This window comes from Lactuca saligna, chromosome 1, assembly GCF_052625555.1.
Source record: "Lactuca saligna cultivar CGN05327 chromosome 1, ASM5262555v1, whole genome shotgun sequence".
Taxonomy (NCBI): Eukaryota; Viridiplantae; Streptophyta; class Magnoliopsida; order Asterales; family Asteraceae; genus Lactuca; species Lactuca saligna.
The window spans coordinates 71,498,701-71,518,785 of record NC_136417.1 but is presented as its reverse complement, the minus strand read 5'-3'; the positions used below and the strand labels follow the sequence as shown (position 1 = coordinate 71,518,785).

The 20,085-nt window shown below is 37.1% G+C and overlaps 2 protein-coding genes across 2 annotated transcripts; one reads left to right on the top strand and one right to left on the bottom strand.

Annotated features, from left to right (window-relative positions):
- Positions 1–1,093: 1,093 nt before the first annotated feature.
- On the bottom strand, positions 1,094–2,133 carry LOC145008272 (uncharacterized). Its single transcript, XM_078966900.1, has 2 exons — positions 1,536–2,133; positions 1,094–1,389 (listed from the first exon to the last, which is right to left on the bottom strand). The coding sequence occupies exons 1-2, from the start codon at positions 2,131–2,133 to the stop codon at positions 1,094–1,096; spliced, it is 894 nt and encodes a 297-aa protein (XP_078823026.1).
- A 3,577-nt stretch (positions 2,134–5,710) lies between these two features.
- LOC145039636 (disease resistance protein RML1A-like) lies at positions 5,711–19,594 on the top strand. The gene is made up of 9 exons (XM_078987670.1): positions 5,711–6,456; positions 7,257–8,361; positions 8,457–8,525; positions 15,713–15,937; positions 16,046–16,771; positions 16,956–17,541; positions 17,652–17,749; positions 17,855–18,429; positions 18,813–19,594. The coding sequence occupies exons 1-9, from the start codon at positions 5,966–5,968 to the stop codon at positions 19,375–19,377; spliced, it is 4,440 nt and encodes a 1,479-aa protein (XP_078843796.1). The 5' UTR covers positions 5,711–5,965; the 3' UTR covers positions 19,378–19,594.
- Positions 19,595–20,085: the final 491 nt, after the last annotated feature.

Below are 20,085 nucleotides of genomic sequence, written 5' to 3'. Positions count from 1 at the left end.
GTTGCTTGACCATTACTCCACAAGACCGTAAATGTACCCGGTCCATTTCCATCTTGATTTTTGGGTTCATTATTCCATTACCATGTCTTATTTTCATCACAAATTACATGGGCACTAATAATAGTTTTATTTTCTCGCGGGTTATATAACCGAAATCCCCTGGAATTGGGTTCCTTTCCAAAATATGCCAATGGCCGTGACCTATCATCAAGCTTCTTAAAGTGTTTTGAGACTACTCTTTCATATGCAACACAACCAAATACTTTCAAGTCTTCAAGATTTGGTTTTTCACCATAAAATTTCTCGAATGGTGTAGTACCTATCACTGCTCGAGTAGGTGTACAATTTATGATAAACGTTGCATGTCATACCGCTTCGCCCCAAAAGGGGTTTGAAATATCTTTTGCTTTCATTAGGCATTGTGTCGTCTCGAGTAGCGTCCGATTTCTCCGTTCGACTATACCGTTTTGTTGAGGTGCATAAGGAGCCGTCAACATACGTAAAATCCCTTCTTCATCACAAAAACGGTTCAACTCGGTTGATGTGAATTCTCCGCCTCTATCCATATGGAAAGTCTTGATCTCTTTACCAGTTCGTTTTTCAATTGATATCTTGAATCTTTTAATAATTCCGGATGCATCACTTTTGTGCTTTAAAAGAAAATACCACATATATCTAGAATAATCATCAATAAGAACTAGAATATAAATATTACCCGCTTGGGTGGGGGATCAACCGGTCCACAAATATCTCCATGCACCATCTCGAGAATATATGTAGCTCTATAATTAGCTTTCTTTGCAAACGACTGCTTTGTTTGTTTTCCAAACATGCAAGATTCACAAAGTTGGTCTTGATGTTGGATTGCCGGTACCCCTTTAGCTAGCTTTTGCATCAAGTTTATCGCGCCAAAATTAATGTGCCAAGTCGCGCGTGCCATAACCAAGCTTCATCATTAAACTTGGCTTGTAAGCAATGTGGTTTTCCAACTTTTAACTTTATTTTGTAGAGTCGGTTTGCACTTCTCGGGACTTTCATAAGTAATCTTCCATCTCCATCTCGCATGGTTAGGAAATCACCTCGCATCCGAATATCACAACCGGCTATTGTAGATTTGCCCGAGGCTAATAACATTGCTACGAAGTGATGGGATATAATAAATATCTTTCATTAATTTTTTCTCACCACTTTTCCCTTCGAACAACATTGACCCTTTTCCTTTAATGCTAACACACCATCCATCTCCAAATCTCACTCTACCCATTATGTTTTTATTTAATTCAGAAAAATAAGAGTAGTTTTCGGTCATGTGGTTGCTCGCACCATTATCTAAGTACCAAATTTCGTCTTCATCAGCATTTGCTTCAACTTTTTGAGGGATATATTTGTCTTCATTCAAGAACACCGTTTCTTAAATTGTATTCATCATAAAGAACGTCCCTTCTTCATGATTTGTATCTCCTTCGTGTGTCTGATTAAGGTTAGCCTCATGATTTTTTATTCGGTCCGGGCATCTTGAAGCAAAGTGACCATACTTGTCACACCGGTAACATTGAATATTTGAGAGATCTCTTTGCTCGCGTTGTTTTCCTTTTTGCTTTTGATCTTCACGATTTTTAGAGGATTCCGAGTGACCGTGATTTTGGGTATTACCCCGACCACGTCCACCGCCACGTCCACCACCTCGTCCTCTTCCTCGGTTATTTGAACCCGACCTCTACCTCTTGATGAATTGGTGTTTCTGTTGGATGATTTGGTTTTGGAATAAAGTAATTTATTTTGAGTCTCGATTACTTTGTCTTCATCCTTGATTCTTTCTTCATAAGCTTTTAAGCGACTAACCACGTCTTCAAAGCCATTCGTTTTAAGGTCCAAAACTTGTTCAAGTGCTGCAACTATGTGGACAAATCGCCTAGGGAGGCTAGTAAGAAACTTCTTCACAAGATTTTGTTCGGTCATGACCTCTCCTAGTGAAGCGGATTTCGAAGCAATCTTGGATAATTTAGCAGCGAACTCGTCTATCGTACTAGTATCACTCATCTTTAAATTTTCGAATTCCGTGATTAGAGTTTGGAGTCGGGCTTCCTTCACACGATCAACTCCTAGGTTACGAGTTTTAATCTCTTCCCACATCTCTTTTCTGGTTTTCAAATTACCGATTTGAAGGATTAAATCCTCCAGAATTGATTGAAACAACAATCATTTCACGATGTTGTTTTTATTCACATCATCTAGTCCGGGATCAATTACATCCCAAACGCCATGAATCCCGAGTAGCACCTCCATGCGCATCCTCCAAATTGTGTAGTTCGAAGATGTCAAAGTTGGACATTGGAACATGAACGACACATGTTCCTTAGTCGGTGGTTGGGAAGATTCTCCTCTCGACATCTCGGTTCAATTTCTGATTCCTCCCCACATATCAGAAAAATTGATTTGTTTCTAATATAAGCAAAAATTGAAATCATGATTTGTAATTGACAAATCAAATTTTGGGCCAATTAATAAATAAAAAACCCAAACACGCCTTATGATGGAGGGCCCAAAGTCAAACAAAAACACGTTTCTTTAGGGTAAATTGCAAAATACGATCAATGCTCTGGTGCACGTTCATGATTTCTTCAAGCATAACCACACGAGGCAGACACACGTAGACGATTTCACAACAAGAACATTGAGTAGCCGTCGATTACTCTTGCTTTTGTCACGATCGAGTTCAAATTTCGGATTGATTAGGACTACACGAACAGGAATGATCAACGATTCACTGTTCCGAATAGGTTCTCTGCTTGATTGCAAAGAACGTGTTTCTTTCTCTACCGCATGTATATAATAGAAGAACCACAGGGTTGTGAATGTTCTGCACACGAACTCCTTATCTGAAATCAGATTTTCTTCTCGTTATCTTGTCTGTCACATGCTCACGAAAACAGCAAAGTTGTTGCACTCGTAACTCTCCACACGAACAAAACTGCTTCAAACTCAAGCAGAAAAATCCGTAGATGGTGTTCACCACAGCAGAAATTCTCAACACAGGTTCCTTCTATCCCTTTGCTCTGATACAAATTAAAGAGGTAATTGCATAAACTCGCAAAATTTATTATTGAAGAAAACTATCTCAAAAACTCCAATCGATAATAAATACAGGAACCTAACATCTATATATACTAAACAATTAGGATTCCTATCAAACTAGAATTTCCTTATAACTCAAGGAGTTCTAGAATAACTTGGAGAACACACCAAGGCTTGGACAACACTCCAAGTAAATAGATGATATGGATAGAACACGTATACACCACATTTGTCCCTCATAAATTCACCAACAAGAAGCAACCTAAAGAAGCAAGATTGTTCCTTCGTTATGATCTAGTAATATATATTCACGAAGATGAGTTAGTTTGTTTGTTGATTTTTGAAGTAAAGCATAAAATTTGATACCTTATTGCCCAATCCTTGGGGAGCAATAACAACAATCGCCTTCCTGGCTTGTATAGGGATGGGGATGATGAAGCAAGGGACTTATCCTTAAATTTCATCTCTGTCTACAAATCAATCGAAACACAATTTCAGTCAGAAATCCGTATTGTAATTTGTATACATAAGATATTAAGTATATGATCAATCAAAGTACCGGTCGATGGAGGTCTAGGCTTCGAGATTTCCAATAGTAGTAGACGTGATTTGATTGAAGTAACGCCCCTAGCATACCCCTGCTAGAGAACTCTTCTGTTCCTTGCTCCAAATAACACCACCACCACCACTGCCACATGATGATTGCTTAAGGTTGGAGAAGCAATGAAAAAGTAGAAGAGAAGCGGTGAAAATAGAACGCTTTCCGGTTATATGTGTCGATTGTACTCAAACTATGTCGTAAAACTCTAGCATCTAAGTTAGAGCCATCCGCTAACGACAGCAAAGAAGTGTCTCTGGTAGACCATTTGACGAACGGAGACTTCCGACACCGGAAGACAAGTACCAGTTTTGTGATTAAGAAGTCGACTGATCGACTCGTCGATCTCCGCATACCACCGATTGTCAGTTTGCAAGGGTATCTGGGAATACCTATTTGATTGATTGCAAGTATGAAGACCTGAAGCTTCAATTACAAGACCGACTAGTACGGACATCGAAAACCCTAATCTTGTCGTCTACCACCACCTTAACAGCCGTAACAGCCTCCACCACTAATGGTACAACGACAAACACCAAGAGAAAGAGGTAATCGGAAATGCAAGCGTCAAACATAAAGGATCAGGAAGTGGTTGGCGGTGGAAGGAGCAAAGGGTAGAAGAAGAGAGGAGACTCGGTTTTGGAGGTGGTGGAAGGATCGTGAAGCAAACAGAACGAAAACAGATAAACATCAAATACTGAGAGGCCGGGCACGATGACCAACACGTGGACAGAGAATAAAATATTTCCATAAAACACCCCTATACCAAAATTCTATAATCAATAGACAATTTCTGTCAAAAACACACAAGTTCACTATTCATCTTGCAACACAACTTTAATATATATATATATATATATATATATATATATATATATATATATATATATATATATATATATATATATATATATATATATATATATATATATAGGGATGAACAAAAGGACCGAACCGACCGGACCCGGCCCGGGAACCGGCTTTGGCCAAAATCAACAACCGAACCGGCCCGGCGGTTCTACCGGTTCTTGTTGTGTCTTCAACTGTTAGAACCGGTCCTTGAAAAATAACATCATACGGTTCCGGTTTTTGCCGGTTCTATCGGTTTTTGCCGGTTCTACCGGTTCCGGTTATATCGGTTCCGGCTCCTACCGGTTCCCGGTTCCAAAAATCCACAAAAATAACATCCCGGTCCCGGCCCGACCGGTTCCATCGGGTTCCGGTTCCAGTGTCAGTTCCGATTCCGGTACCAATTCCGGCCGGTTCCCCGGTCCATATGCTCATCCCTATATATATATATATATATATATATATATATATATATATATATATATATATATATATATATATATATATATATATATATATATATATATATATTAGTAATTTTAAGTTGCAATTTTAACCAATTACTATATTTTAAAGCTATATTTTTTGTCCCTTACATAATTTTTTTTCCATAGATGTTTTTATAGTTTTCATTTTTATTATAATTGCTTTTTTATTTAAACGATGATTAATATGTTTAAGATACATTTTCAAACTTTATTTTGTATGCATCGTCCATATATAATTTTTTTGTTTCAAAACCTTATTTTATACTTTTATAATTCATTTTGTAAAAAAGTTTTTTGCCGCAACGCATATAAATTTCTCCTAAAAACCTTATCCATATCGAGATGCGTTTTTCAATATATTAGCTTTAGCAGCATAGCACGAGTCGAAACCCTAACTTAGTATAAAAATAAAGAACAAGAAACAAACTAATATATATATATATATATATATATATATATATATATATATATATATATATATATATATATATATATATATATATATATATAGAGAGAGAGAGAGAGAGAGAGAGAGAGAGAGAGAGAGAGAGAGAGAGAGAGAGAGAGAGAGAGAGAGAGAGAGAGAGAGAGAGAGAGAGAGAGAGAGAGAGAGAGAGAGAGAGAGAGAGAATATAAGAATTTATTCCTGTTATTCTATTCCTCAAGATGTTAACCAAACAACTTGTAGCTATCCGATGAAATAGTATCGTCGATGAAAACATAGCACCTTTTCCTTTCTGTTGTTGTATGTAAGCTTCGAGGAAGGACGCGAGTAGGGCCGGCGTCGATTAAACAACTTAAACCATTTGCGTTTGCCTGATTCACGGCGCATATGCTTCCCCCATCTTCTTAACTGCTCTTGTTATCTTCATCCTATCCACTTGTTTGTAAAAAAAACCTCTGTCCTTTTTAACTGCTCCTGTTATCTTTTTCCATCCTTGGAAATCTAATTTCAATGGCATCCAGTTCCTCCTCTAGTATTATGGCGTCTCCCAGTGCTAACGTTAGCAGCTATGACGTTTTCCTAAGCTTTAGAGGCGAAGATACTCGTGATTCTTTTACGGATCATCTTTACCACGCATTAATACGAGCAGGAATTAATGCTTTTAGGGATAACGAAGAAATCAACAGAGGTGAAGAACTGAAGCTAGAGATCAAGAAAGCAATCAAAGAGTCTAAGGGTTCAATAGTTGTGTTGTCAAAGAACTATGCAACTTCCACTTGGTGCCTTGATGAGCTTCTGTTAATACTCGAACAAAGGAAGGAGTGCAATCATTTTGTTCTACCTGTATTTTACCATGTTGATCCTTCTGACGTCAGGAAACAAAAAAATACTTTCGCAATCAAAGTCAAAGCCTCTTCAAGGTGGACAGATAACAACGTGAAGGTGTGGAAAAGAGCTCTTAAGGAGGTTGCTAATTTGCGCGGCATGGCTGATCAGTCCAGGTATTCATTCCTTTCTCTCTCTTACTGAAATATATTTTTAACCTATTCTACTTTGATCCAATAATTTGACGATTATTAAGGTGTTAACTTGTAGCCAATTTTGGTCTCTACTTTTAAGTTTTGACTCGTGAATTTGTTGTTGATAAGTGTCTCAGGAAAATTTAACGAACATATATGGATCGTTAGTAGGTGTTTACTAGAGAAGTTCAATATATCAAAGGAAAAGTAATTCACTTGAAAAAAATGATGTACATGTAATTGACGTGACTATAGAAAATACATTTGTCATGGCTAAATTTGTTTTTTACTTCGAAAATGTAACAGAAAAAGTATAAAAATGTCAACAAGTCTACAGCTCAATGATTCTTAATACATCATCTACAAGTTTGACTCTTGACTAGTCACTAGAGCTAAGAGCAACACTTTTGTTATGACCATTAAACTTTAAAGTGGAAATTGCAAATTTTTACCATTTTCTTTTTGGATTTAATACAAAAACAAGATTTTTACTTTTGCTTTTTTTCTCCACATGGTTTCAGTTTCTTTTGGTTTGATCCTTAGATGTCAAATCTAGCTGTTCAACTGTTGTTTTTAAATTAAAGAGTTAATGTCAATCTTTGCCAACAAACTTTAGCATACAGTTTTAAATGGTCCTTGCATTTATTTTTTTGGAAACTTGAATGGTACTTCAATTTAATCAAACCTATGTTATAGTAGTAAGTTACTTCGGGCTAGATAATTATTCAATACTTTAATTCATCGTACCAAAGAATCCCGAAACTGTTCTGTTGTTATTTCAGGCCTGAAACAAAGCTTCTGGAGAAAATTGTTTACTTTGTTTACGAACAATTGGATCATAAAGAAGTTCATCTTCCAATCAATCTAATAGGGATGGCTGCTCGATACAAGGATGTAAATTTCTTGTTAAATGGATCCAATGATGAATTTTTAGCAATCTGTGGCATGGGTGGAAGTGGCAAGACAACATTGGCCAAGTATATTTTCGATTCAAATTGTCAGAAATTTGAAAGCATGAGTTTTATTGAAGGCATTGGTCCCAAATGTAAAGAATCCAATGGTTTGCTAAAGCTACAGGAACAACTTCTCAGAGATATTTGGAGAGGCAATAAGAGAAAAATCCCTAGTGTTTGTCATGGCACATTCAAGATTGAAGATGCCTTACGAGTGAAGGAGGCATTTATTGTTCTTGATGACATCGATGAAGTAAGCCAGTTGGTAGCTTTACTTGGATCCGGGTATATTAACAAACAAAGCAAGATTATAATAACCACTAGAGCGCATAGTATTGGGAAATGGTTTCAGTTCAGATCTTGGAGGTGTGAAGAGTACCAAATGAAATTACTGGATGATGATGAATCATTGGAGCTTTTAAGTCAACATGCATTTGGATCCAAAAGTCTGATGGAAGGTTATGAGGAGCTAGCAAAACAGGTATTGCAATATTGTGAAGGAAATCCATTGGCTCTTAGAGTGTTGGGTTCCTCATTAGCAGAGGATAACAGCATCCCATTTTGGGAAAGTACAGTGAGCTTATTGGGAAGAGATATACATGATAAAATTCAAAGTGTACTCGTTAGGAGCTACAACACTTTGCCACATGACTCTAACAAAGAGTTGTTTTTGCATATTGCGTGTTTCTTTGTTGGCAAAGACATAGATTACGTGGTGAAGATTTTGGAGCGTGATTACTCTGCATTATCTGGGATTAAAACTCTAACCAACAGATGCCTTCTTTCTGTTTCACCAAACAATAAACTGATGATGCATCCATTGCTTCAAGAGATGGGGAGAACAATAGTCCATCAAGAAGCACCAAAGGACCCTGCAAAACGAAGTAGAGTCTGGCGTAATAAGGATTCTTATGATGTTCTACGAAAAGGAAAGGTGAGATTCTTTCTATTTGTATGTTGAAGCTTATATTCCTTTCACACCCTTCTATTTTGGTAGAGATTGTATTTATACACCTGCTTTTTGTATAGGGTTCTGAAACAGTGGAAGGTCTAGCACTTGACATGCAAATGTTAGCCCAAGAGAACTACTCATTCAAGGTAATACATAATAAACATTAATGATTTTGCATGGAAATTAACGAGGTTAACTTCCAACCCGCATGGAAATTAACGATTTTGCTATTGAAGAAGCTAAATAAACCCTATAAGAACTAGGAAAATACTTACTCAAGTGATCCAACACCACTAAAATAGAATTCGTACCATTCAATTTGGGTAATCCTTCTATTAAGCCCATTCTGATTTTCTAAACTTTTAAAGGCAAGGGTGTTGGTTAAAATTTTGTTCCTTTGACTCACTTCACATTGTTTTACCATGCCATTTATATCCTTTCCCATTCCCACCCAAAATACTTCTGAAGCAATGCATTGATACACTCTATCTTCACGTGAATATCCACCCACCTCGTCTCCATGGAATTCATCAAAGATACCTATAATCAATGTTAAATTTCTTGGTATGACCAAATGATCTTTGTACAAAAGCAAGTCTCGTTGTATTGAGAAACCCTTACGAGTATGAAGGTCTTCCGCAATATCTTTTGTTATTTTATTTAAAGATCCTCATCGTTGATTTCCTGTTCTAAATTATCCCACTGTCTTCATTTAACTAGCAAAAAGGACGTAATAATGAACTTTTGCTATGTTATATAACCCCCACATCCAACATTTCTTTAATCAAATTTTTAGTTTCGTATCTTTGGTACCGAGGGTATCAATACGTTCTCACATTAACCGGATCACTTCCTTTTTGGTGTAATAGCATGTTCATTCCCTCTTATCGGATGTAAGCTTTTGGGCATGTGAAAAACACCTTCATATTTTTGTAACAATTATTGCCATTCATAAGATTTAATCTTGGGATTCTCTTTTTCGGTTGATAACCCGCCAAATTCCACCAAGATGCCATGCCATTCTTGATGAATTGTCTTACTAATTGATTTAAAAGAAACTATACTTATTCCTAATGTCAATCCCCCTTTAAAGTTACCGTTGAAAATTGACCTCAAAACTCAGCCTCACAAAAAATTGACGAAACCGGCCACTTCAACCCCTGGCCTTAGAACATCATTTTTGACTCTTTTGAATAATTGAGTTAAGAAAGAGTTGAGAGCTTATAAAGATACGCTCTTGTTCATATTTTCTCGATTTTCCTCTCAATTTATAAACATTAGTATTCCAAGTGGATCTTTGAGTGGTCTCCTCTGCCCATGGGTTTTCAAGAATTTGGTTTTCCACATAAATCTCGGTGTGTTTGCCTTTAATCTTATTGTTTTACTTGTTAGTCTCCATTCTCGTTATATATTAGCAATTACATTTGGTTGGAGGTGTTAATCCGCAGTATCAAGTCATTTGAAAGAATTTGGATTATTTGGGGCATTACACCTGACCTAGTTCATCAATATTGGTAGACTTTGTTAATTGGCAAGTGTTAATAGTTATATCAACAATTATCGTTTCTTATTCTGATTGAAATTTATTGGTTTATGATTGATTTCAATCTTTTGTTTTCGTTCTCCTGTTCTCAATTTTTGTTGTTGTTCTTGTTTGAACCTACTTCTCTAGAAATTGATAGCTCAAAGATTGATTCTTCAATTGAACATCAGAAGATTTAAAATACAAGGAAAAATAAATAAAAACGGAATGCCCTCTAAACTTAAGGCACAAGAAAAATAATAGATATGCACAAATCTAATACGTAAATAAAAACTAAAATCTAATACTCCCCCTCAATTTGGAGCATGAAGATTCCGAGAGCCTAGCTTGTCAAGTAGGAAACGAAGTTGCTGAGTGCCCAACCCTTTTGTAAGAAGATCAACAATTTGCATGGAAGAATCAATATGGCAAGGTTGAATTTCTTTAAAGTTGACATGTTCATAAACAAAGAAACAATCTATTTCAACATGTTGGTGCGTTCATGAAAAACGGGGTTGTTTCCTATGTGACGAGCAACCTGATTATTGCAGAACAAAATTGTCAGTCCAATGGAAACAATGTTGAGTTCTTGAAGGAGCCATCTAACCCAGAGGACTTCACTAATAGTGGAATTCATAGAGTGATACTCTACCTCTACAGAGGAACGAGAGACGACCGACAATTTCTTTGTTTTCCAAGAAACAGGAGCACCACCAAGGAGAAGCATATATCCAGTTCTGGAGTGATGTGTATAAGGTCAACCAAGCAAAGTCACAATAGGCAACTAGATTGAGACCTCTTGTTCGAGGTAGCAGAACACCTTGACCAGGTGTGGATTTGAGATAGCAAAGAACTCTGTGAACAACATCCAAGTGTGGTTGCCTTGGGTCAACAACGAATTGGGATAAAACATTAATCGAGTAGGCAATATCTGGTCGAGTGGTTTGCAAGTAAAGTAGACGACCAACTATACAACGGTAAAGACCTGCATCAACTCAACCTCTAGTTGATCATCACTTTTATCTAACTTATGGTTTTGCTCAATTAGAAAAGAACTTGGCCTGCACCCTTCAAAACCACAATCAACAAGAATATCTAGAATATATTTTCTTTGTGTTAATACTAATCTTTTAGAAGTTTGTGCCACTTCTATACCCAGAAAGTACTTGAAATTTTCAAGATCTTTGATACTGAACCTGACATTTAGCTTTTTTTAACATCTTGTATTTTGGTGGCATCATTGCCAACTAATATGACATCATCAAAATAGATAAGGGCTGCAATGAAACTTCCATGTCGTTGGTGAATGAACAACGAATGATCTGCTTTGGACCGATTAAAGTCGAGATCAAGGAGAGCTTCAGTGAACTTGTGATACCAATTTCATGTGACTTGTTTTAAGCCACACTACTAGAAAAAGGCCCTTTAATGACGCGCAAACAATGACACTCACCGATAGAGGACACACATTCATGCATGCCCTAATCATTTCCCGTTCCTTAGCCAATTGTTGTGGAATTTTCATGTAAACTTCTTCCGCCAAATCGCCATGTAAATAGGCATTATTGACATCAAGTTGATGAATGAACCAATCATTTTTAGTAGTAACAACCAAAAGAACTCGAATTGTGACTAATTTAGTGATAGCTGAAAAGCTATCATGGTAGTCTACCCCTTTCCAGTTGTGTGAATCCCTTTTCTACGAGACGTGCTTTATATCTCTCTACTTCGAATCCCTTTGCTACAAGACGTGCTTTATATCTCTCTACTTCTCCATTGGGCTTATACTTCACTTTCTAAACCCACTTGGAGTCGATGGCACGCTTTCCATTGGGCAAGGTTTTGAGAGTCCATGTGTCATTTTCTTCTAGAGCGCATATTTCTTTTCTCATAGCATCTTTCCACCATTATCCTTGACTACTTAATAAAAGAATTTTGGCTCATCGATGGAATTGATGGCCGCTAAAAAAGTTTTGTATGAGCCAGTAAAAAATCATACGAAACATAATTAGATAGAGTCTACCATTGAGGATGCTTGAGTTGGTGGGATATGTGCATCGTCAACCGAAGGGGGGAAGCTTTCCAATGAAGTCTTAAAGATGTTTCGGTTGTGACCGATGTCATCTAGGCCTTTCAATCTGATCATAGGCGTCAAAATTTTCTTCTTCAGGCATGTTATTCACGTCGTCCCTTTGGTTTGAAGTGTCCTTATCTTGGTCTTTGTGGACAGTGTCATGGTCCAATCCTCTGTCAAGGTGATTGGTGGGTTCGAAAGTCTCAACTGGATCATCAAATTGGGCCGCTCTACTTGTGAATCATAAGGATCTATCTCATCACTTGCATGGGTTAGTTTGTCAAAACAAAACTTTTTCTCATAGAACCTCAAATCTCTTGACTCAATTATCTTCTTGTCTTCAATGTCATAAATTTTGTAACCTTTTGTTCCTTACGGATATCCCAAGAACACTCCTGGTCTCCCCTTACCTCAAACTTATCCCCACTGGAGTGGCGCTTCTATAATAAGTAAGACAACCAAAGACCTTCATATGATCATAATCAGGTTTCTAAATGAAAAGAATCTCGTAAGGGGTTACATTCCCGATAACCTTGGAAGCAAGTCGATTGATAATGATGGTTGTTGTTAAAATACATTCTCCCTATAATCGTTTTGCAAACTAGATTTGAACATTAAGGCTCTAGCAGTTTCAAGCAAATGTATATGTTTTCTTTCCACAACTCCATTTTGTTGTGGGGTGTGTGGACAAGTGGTTTCAAGTAAAATCTCATGTTCGTTGTAAAAGCTTTGCATGTCGTTTGAAGTGAATTTACCACCATTATCGATACAAATTCTTTAAACAAGTTTTCCAAATTGAGTTTTTATCATGTTGTGAAAATTTATCATGCAATTGTTGGCTTCATGCTTCTATTTTAAAAGGAAAACCCAAACAACTCTACTAAAATCATCAACTATTGTTAAAAAATAACTTGCCCCAGATAGAGATGAAACACGATATTTACCCCAAATATCACAATGTAAAAGCTAAAAACAATTATTGGTTTTAATACTACTATGTGAAAAGGGTAATCTAGAATGTTTTGCTTTAGAATTGGAATGACATAGTTTATAAAAAGAAATATTGCTAAGAAAATCTATCCGAGTAAGTTTATCACCCGACGCGTGTCCCAATCTTTTGTGCCAAATATCTTTAGTTGTCATCATGGATTTCTTTTAGCTTCTAATCATCTCCATTCGGTATAGACCGTTCTTGCTAAGAAAATTTATCCGAGTAAGTTTATCACCCGACGCGTGTCCCAATCTTTTGTGCCAAATATCTATAGTTGTCATCATGGATTTCTTTTAGCTTCTAATCATCTCCATTCGGTATAGACCGTTCTTGCACTCATCCGTACCAATCAAGTTCCTCGTGTGAAGTTTCTGCATGACACAAAAATAAAAATCGGGAAAGGTTATAGCTGATTGTGAATCTTTACACATTCTACTAACAAATAAAAGATTACAAGTAAATTGTGGAATATGTAAGATTCCTTTTATCTTAGTTCCTCTTGGCAAGGAACATTCTCCCTTTCCTTTAACTGGTATTGCATCCCCGTTAGGAATAACAACAAGTGTTTCAAAACAAGTTTTAGTTTTGTTTTCAAGTATACTAGCATCATATGTGATGTGTTCAGTCGATCCTGAATCAATAACCCAACAATTATTATTATTACCTTTATCGGTCATGAATGCCTTTGAGGTATTGGCCTCCTTACCGAAATTTCCCGTTTCAGAAAAATGACTTAAAAATGACTCATATTGTTCGTTGGTTAACCCAGGAATGGGTGTGCAGCTTCCAGATTCGGTGAAAGCTGCCTTTGATTTCATTTCTTCACGCTTCTTGTTTCCTGGCCACCATTTCGGGTAGCCTATTCGTTTGAAACATCCATCTCATGAGTGGCCATCCTTTCCACAGAAGATGCACTGATCCATCACATCTTCCCGTTTGGTCTCCCTTTGAAGTGTTTTGTCACACGTTTGATTTTGGCTTCCTTCTGGACGAGTCGACACAAAGGTTTTGAAGGCTGCAACTTTTGGGACGGGTTTCTTGTCGGCTGAAATAGCCCTTTGACACTCATCTTCAGCAACAACAAGATGGCAAGCATTTTCGAGGCTTGGTATAAGGTTCATGGCGAGAATTTGGCAAGAATTTGAGTCCTGATAACAGAGAAGGAGTCATCTAGACCCAAGAGAAATTTATAAAACTTTTCTTTATCCTTTACATCACTTAACTTCTTCCCGATTTGGCATGTGCAACCATCACAGGAACATCGAGGCATTGGAAGCACAGATCCGATCTCATCCCAGAGACTACGCAACTTGGTGTAATACACGGACACAATGGCTCCATTCTGATGCATCATTGAGAGTGTTTGTTTTAATTCATATACCTTGGGTGCGCTTTCCTTCCCAAAACACTCCTTTAGATTGCTCCAGATCTTAGAAGCAGTGTGAGCATACTTTACACTGCTTCTTATTTCCTTCTTCATTGCTGTTGTGAGCTACCCTTTTACCATGGCATCACAACACATCCAAGACATGTATTCAGCAGAATCCTTTTCTGGTTTCGTGATGGACCCATAAACGAAACCAACCTTATTTTTGGCAAAGAGAAAGTTCATCATCTCTTGAGACCGATCTGTATAGTTGCTGTCAATGAGAGTTTCATTGGCATGAATTTGTTCAGGGTATTCAAATGCATAGATATAGAATGGAGAATTCGTATCAGGAATGCCATCATTCTTCTTTTGGTTTGAACTTTCTGCAACGCCCGTCAAGATTGTTGATCGACTAGGGTTTGGCGTGTTTGGTTAAAATCCACTCTGATACTATCTAGAAATTTACAACTCAAAGATTGATTCTTCAATTGAACATCAGAAGGTTTAAAATACAAGGAAAAATAAATATAAACGGAATGCCCTAAACATAAGGCACAAGACAAATAATATATATGCATAAGTGTAATACATAAATAAAAACTAAAATCCAATAACTTCTCTCTCTCATACACACACACACACAAGCATGCTCGTTCTTGAAACATAGTCAAGGTTAACACCCGGTTCCTGAGTTCAAGTTAACGAGAGAAAAGAATGCAAATTGATGGAAGTGAAAAGAAATTAAAAGAAATTGGTGTTCCCAAGTTTCATTAAAGTAAGGAAATAGAAGGACCACTTTCCCTCCTAACTTTCCTTCCGATTTGGAAGGATTTGGAGAGAAAGAACAAAATGTGTAATTTGCATTCCACTTCTCTCCAAATTAGGAACACAAACGACAAATTTCTTTTTCTTTCCTTACTTTCTTTTCTGTTCTTTTCTTTCCTTTGCTAAAACCCGGGAACTAGGTGGAAATGCAGAATACAACCACAAAGGTCTAGTGAAAAAGATCATCCTTCAGGCTAAACGACCACAAAACGTACATTTGTGGACAGTGGCGGACGCAGAACATTTTCGTAGAGGTGGCACTAAATTTTTTTTTCAAATAAATCTATATTAGTAGTGTCACTCGTGTTTTAAGCCGGTGCACCCAATAGAAAAAACATTAAATTTTTTTTTACACTACGTGCCGGCGTCGGAGTAGTGGCGCGGGACCCCTGGGGCACCACTAAGGTCCGCCACTGTTTGTGGATTTATACCTAATCACTACAAAACACACCATTTACGAGATAGGAATTCCCAATTAGTAATCAGGAATTTTTTGGTGAATTTATTTGTGGCTATTATGCAAGCTTACGATCCCTCATTCTAAATTTGTAGCATTCAGAACTAAAGACAGATGCACTAAAAAAGATGGATAAACTAAAACTGCTCCACCTAAGTCATGTGCAACTCGAAGGGTCATATGAGAATTTTTCAGAAGATTTAAGATGGCTCTGCTGGTTTGGATCCCAATTAAGAACAATACCCTCTGACTTATCCATGGAAAACTTGGTGGCTATGGATATGAGCTATAGCAACCTGGAAGTATTTGATCCGCCCATGGTAGGGAATTTGATATCTCTTTTTGTTGCTTATCCATTTTGTGTCTCGGTTTTGGTGATTTTTATGCAGATATTAAGTGCTACCTAAATCTTGCTACTTTTGCAACAGGTTCTTCAATCATTGCGGATATTAAACCTTAAAGACTCGCACAATCTATTGGAAATCCGCAACATGTCCAGGATCCCTCATCTGGAGACTTTGATTCTTTGGAACTGTCACAGTCTGGTTCATATTTGTGAAACCATTGAAGACCTGACAAGTCTTGCACTACTGAACCTAACAGGGTGTATAAACCTGTTAATAGGGCTGAAAGTTTCTACTTCTGATGGAGGCGTTGCAAAACAACCTACCTTTTCCTTCCCACATTCATTACGTCGCTTATTCTTCAATGAGTGCAATATTGAGTTTACTGATTCTTTTTGTTTGAGTTTCAGTGTTCACATATCTTTGCAGTACTTGAATTTAGGCAATAATCTATTTGAGTTTCTTCCTTGTTATGATCATCTTAAAAATCTTCGGGTCCTTGACTTGAGTTTTTGCTCAAGACTTAAATGGCTTCTATGCCTCCCAAGTACACTCGCAGAATTATACATATATTATTGTACATCATTGGAGAGAGTAACTTTTGAATCTCCTCGTTTCACATTGCAAGAGTTTGGCTATGAAGGTTGTAGTAGTTTGTGTGAAATTGAAGGCTTTATCAAATTATTCCATATAGCCAAACTTGAAGATAATGATTTGGGACACATGAAGTGGCTAAAGGAATATCAAAATTATAAGGTGCGCCTGGTTGGTGATGATGAGCTTACCAAAGGCAGAAGTTCATCTTTACAGGTTCGTTGACTCTCTCTCTCTCTCTCTCTCTCTCTCTCTCTCTCTCTCTCTCTCTCTCTCTCTCTCTCTCTCTCTCTCTCTCTCTCTCTCTCTCTCATGCATGCATAACAACATAAGCACACATATGTAAATCAACATATATACCACCTTTGAACTTATTGTGTGACTGAATTGTATGTCACAGATGTTGTATGAATTCGATATAATGAGTACATCTCTACCAGACATAAAGGATCCAAACATGAAGCCTAATTATGCATCAAAGTTATCGTTTTTGTCCTTTAACGTTCCTTCAGATCCCACAAGTAGGAGGCTCAAAGGACTTGATGTAACTTTCAGATACACAATTTCAGGTGATGAGTGTGCATGGTTCTGTAAAATATGTACGACCAAAGGTGTTGATTTGATTTACAATCCCAAAGTCTTCGGCAAACCTGACTCTGGTAAAGTTGGTATATGGTTAAGCTATTGGCCAATTGGAAACACATTGGACATTGGAGATACAGTTAATGTCTCTATTGTTGCGATGAGAGGATTGAAAGTACATGAGTGTGGTGTGAGCCTTGTTTACTCTGACAATGAAGTAGCTGAAGAAACCTTGATTAATAACAAGGGATGGGTAGAAATTCTTGGAGGAGATTTGTCTGGATTTCAACTAAGCACAGGAGTCTACTATCTTTGTCGACGTGATTTCTTTGAGTTGGTGGAAGCTGGTGGACTGACTCGTGGTTGGTTTAGAATGTTAGTTGGTGGTAGCATTGACCATATAGGTATGCCTTTCTTGTCATTTGTGAAGCCATTTCTGGACATTTGTAGTTAGAATTATGCAGTCGAGCGAACCCATCATTTACAGAGCTCATCTTATGACACATTGTTACAGAGGTACAGGGATGGAGAAAGACAGGTCGACCTAGGCAGTCGAACCCATCAATTACAGAGTTAAGAGCTGTTAGATGCATCATCCATGGTCCTGAATTGGTAAGTTTGCTCTATAATATTTCTTTTCTGGCATCATCCATGGTCCTGAAATAACTGTGTTTTACTAATCTAATCTGTGGCTCTGGTGTTTATGAAAACAAAAAGGAGGAGATGTACAAGATGGCAGAGATGTCAAAATCATCTTTTGTAGATAAATGTTCAGAGGTCACATCAAGCATACTTGGGGATACAAGTTCAATAGCTTCTGGTTCTTCCTCAAGCAATAAGGCTTCTCTTGATGCTAATGATGGAATCTACGACGTTTTCTTAAACCACAGTGGCAGAAATACTCGTAATTCTTTTATAGATCATCTTTACACAGCATTAAAACGAGCAGCAATTGAAACTTTTATGGATACCCCAGAATTCTACATAGCTGCAGGAATGATCTCACCGAGAGTAATTAAAGGATCTAGATCTTCAATAATTGTATTGTCAGAAAACTATGCAACTTCCAGTATTTGCCTTGACGAGCTTTTGTTGATCCTTGAACAAAGGAGGGAGCATAATCATTTCGTTCTACCTATTTATTATCAAGTTAATCCTTCTGATGTCAGGAATCAACAAAATACTTTCGCAATCAATGTCAAATCCTCTCCGAAGTGGACGGATCACAAAGTGAACCTGTGGAAGAAAGGCCTGAAGGAAGTTGCTGATTTGGGTGGCTTGGTTTGTTTGGGGTATGCCTCTTAGTCTCTTCTTGTGATACATCATATACAAATTTGATTCTTGAGTCTTGACACACACACACACACACACACCTGTGAACCCAAGTATGTATGTTAATTTCCAGTCTGTTTAATTAAGAAAAAAACAGCAAAGAACTGTCCCTTCCAACATAACTGTAAGCCTCCAGTTGGCCTTTACGAATCCAACCTTAACAGCCTTGACCATGTTTTAGTTCAATTTTGTCTTTTGTTTTGTGAAACATTAATGATAAGAAGATTTAAACTTATATTACTAGTAACTAAAATTTGGACTTTCTATGATATTTTCATTAACCTATCAAAGGATCTCTAAATATCATCCCATGAACTTATTCATTTTTCTTGTGTGATTCCAGGCCTGAAACAACATTTTTGAAGGAGATAGTTGACACCATCAACAATAAACTCGATGGAAAGGAAGTTCATCTTCCACCCAATCTAAGTGGGATGGCCACTCGATACCAGGAGATCAATTCCTGGTTAAATCAATCCGATTTTCAGTTCTTAGTAATTTGTGGCATGGGTGGAAGTGGCAAAACAAAGCTGGCGAATTATATTTACAATTCAAATTTGAAGAATTTTGAAAGTACGGGATTTCTTGAAGACATTGATCGCAGATGTAAGACACTCGATGATTTGTTTGAGCTACAGGAACAACTTCTTAAAGAAATTTTAAGTGGAAAGAAGAGAAAAATACCAGGTGTTTCTCCAAGTACATGTACATTGGAGGACGCCTTAGAAACAAAAAGGATGCTTATTGTTCTTGACGACATTGCTATATATAGTCAACTACTCACTTTACTTGGAACTGGAAAGATTAATGCACAGAGCAAGATTATAATAACCACCAGGGAAAATACAGATGGTTGGTTTAAGTTTAGAGATTGGAGGTGTCAAGTTCATGAAATGAGGGATGATTAAATAAGAATGAATCATTATCTTTTAAGCGTCATGCTTTGGTTCCAATGTTTCTATAGAAGATTTGGAGGAGCTTGTTTGTAGAAATAGCATGATATTGTAGAGGAATTCCTCTTGCTCTTGTAGTGTTCGCTTCTTCTTTAGCCAATGACAATATCATCTTATATTGGAAAAGCTAATTGGATTTATTGAAAAATAAAAATTGATTCTTGGATTTAAAGTGTACTTATAATTACCAATGAGTTATTGCCGACTGGCTTTATACAAAGAATTCTCTTCTTTGTTGGCAAAGACGTCTATTACATGGTAAAGATATAGGAGTCTGGTTTATGTGCAGTAGATTAAAACTCTAAACATGTGCCTTCTTTCTGTTTCATTATACAAAAAACTAATGATACACCGATTGCTTCAAGAGATGGGAAAACAATGTAGATCGTCAAGAATCAAGATTCCTTGCAAATCTAGTAAGTTAGGCTTAGTAGCAGTTCTTATAAGATATTGAGGAAAGGAAACGTAAGGTAATTCTCTTATGTATGTTTAAGCCTATTTTACTTTCATGCCCCTAATATATCATTTGAATTCTATGGCTTATCATTTTCTTTATTTAAAAAGGATGAATCGTATCCAAATAATTTTTTTTCATTTAGGGTTGAGGAACAATGGAAGGTTTAGCACTTTGACATTCAAGTATTGAGGCATGACAATTTTGTG

Coding starts and splice junctions, on each gene's coding strand:
- LOC145039636 (XM_078987670.1), top strand. CDS start 5,966: ATGGCATCCAGTTCCTCCTCTAGTATTATGGCGTCTCCCAGTGCTAAC. Junction 6,457..7,256: donor GGCATGGCTGATCAGTCCAG/GTATTCATTCCT, acceptor TTGTTATTTCAG/GCCTGAAACAAAGCTTCTGG. Junction 15,938..16,045: donor AAGTATTTGATCCGCCCATG/GTAGGGAATTTG, acceptor CTTTTGCAACAG/GTTCTTCAATCATTGCGGAT.
- LOC145008272 (XM_078966900.1), bottom strand. CDS start 2,133: ATGTGGGAAGAGATTAAAACTCGTAACCTAGGAGTTGATCGTGTGAAG. Junction 1,390..1,535: donor CAATGTTACCGGTGTGACAA/GTATGGTCACTT, acceptor TCTTGAATGAAG/ACAAATATATCCCTCAAAAA.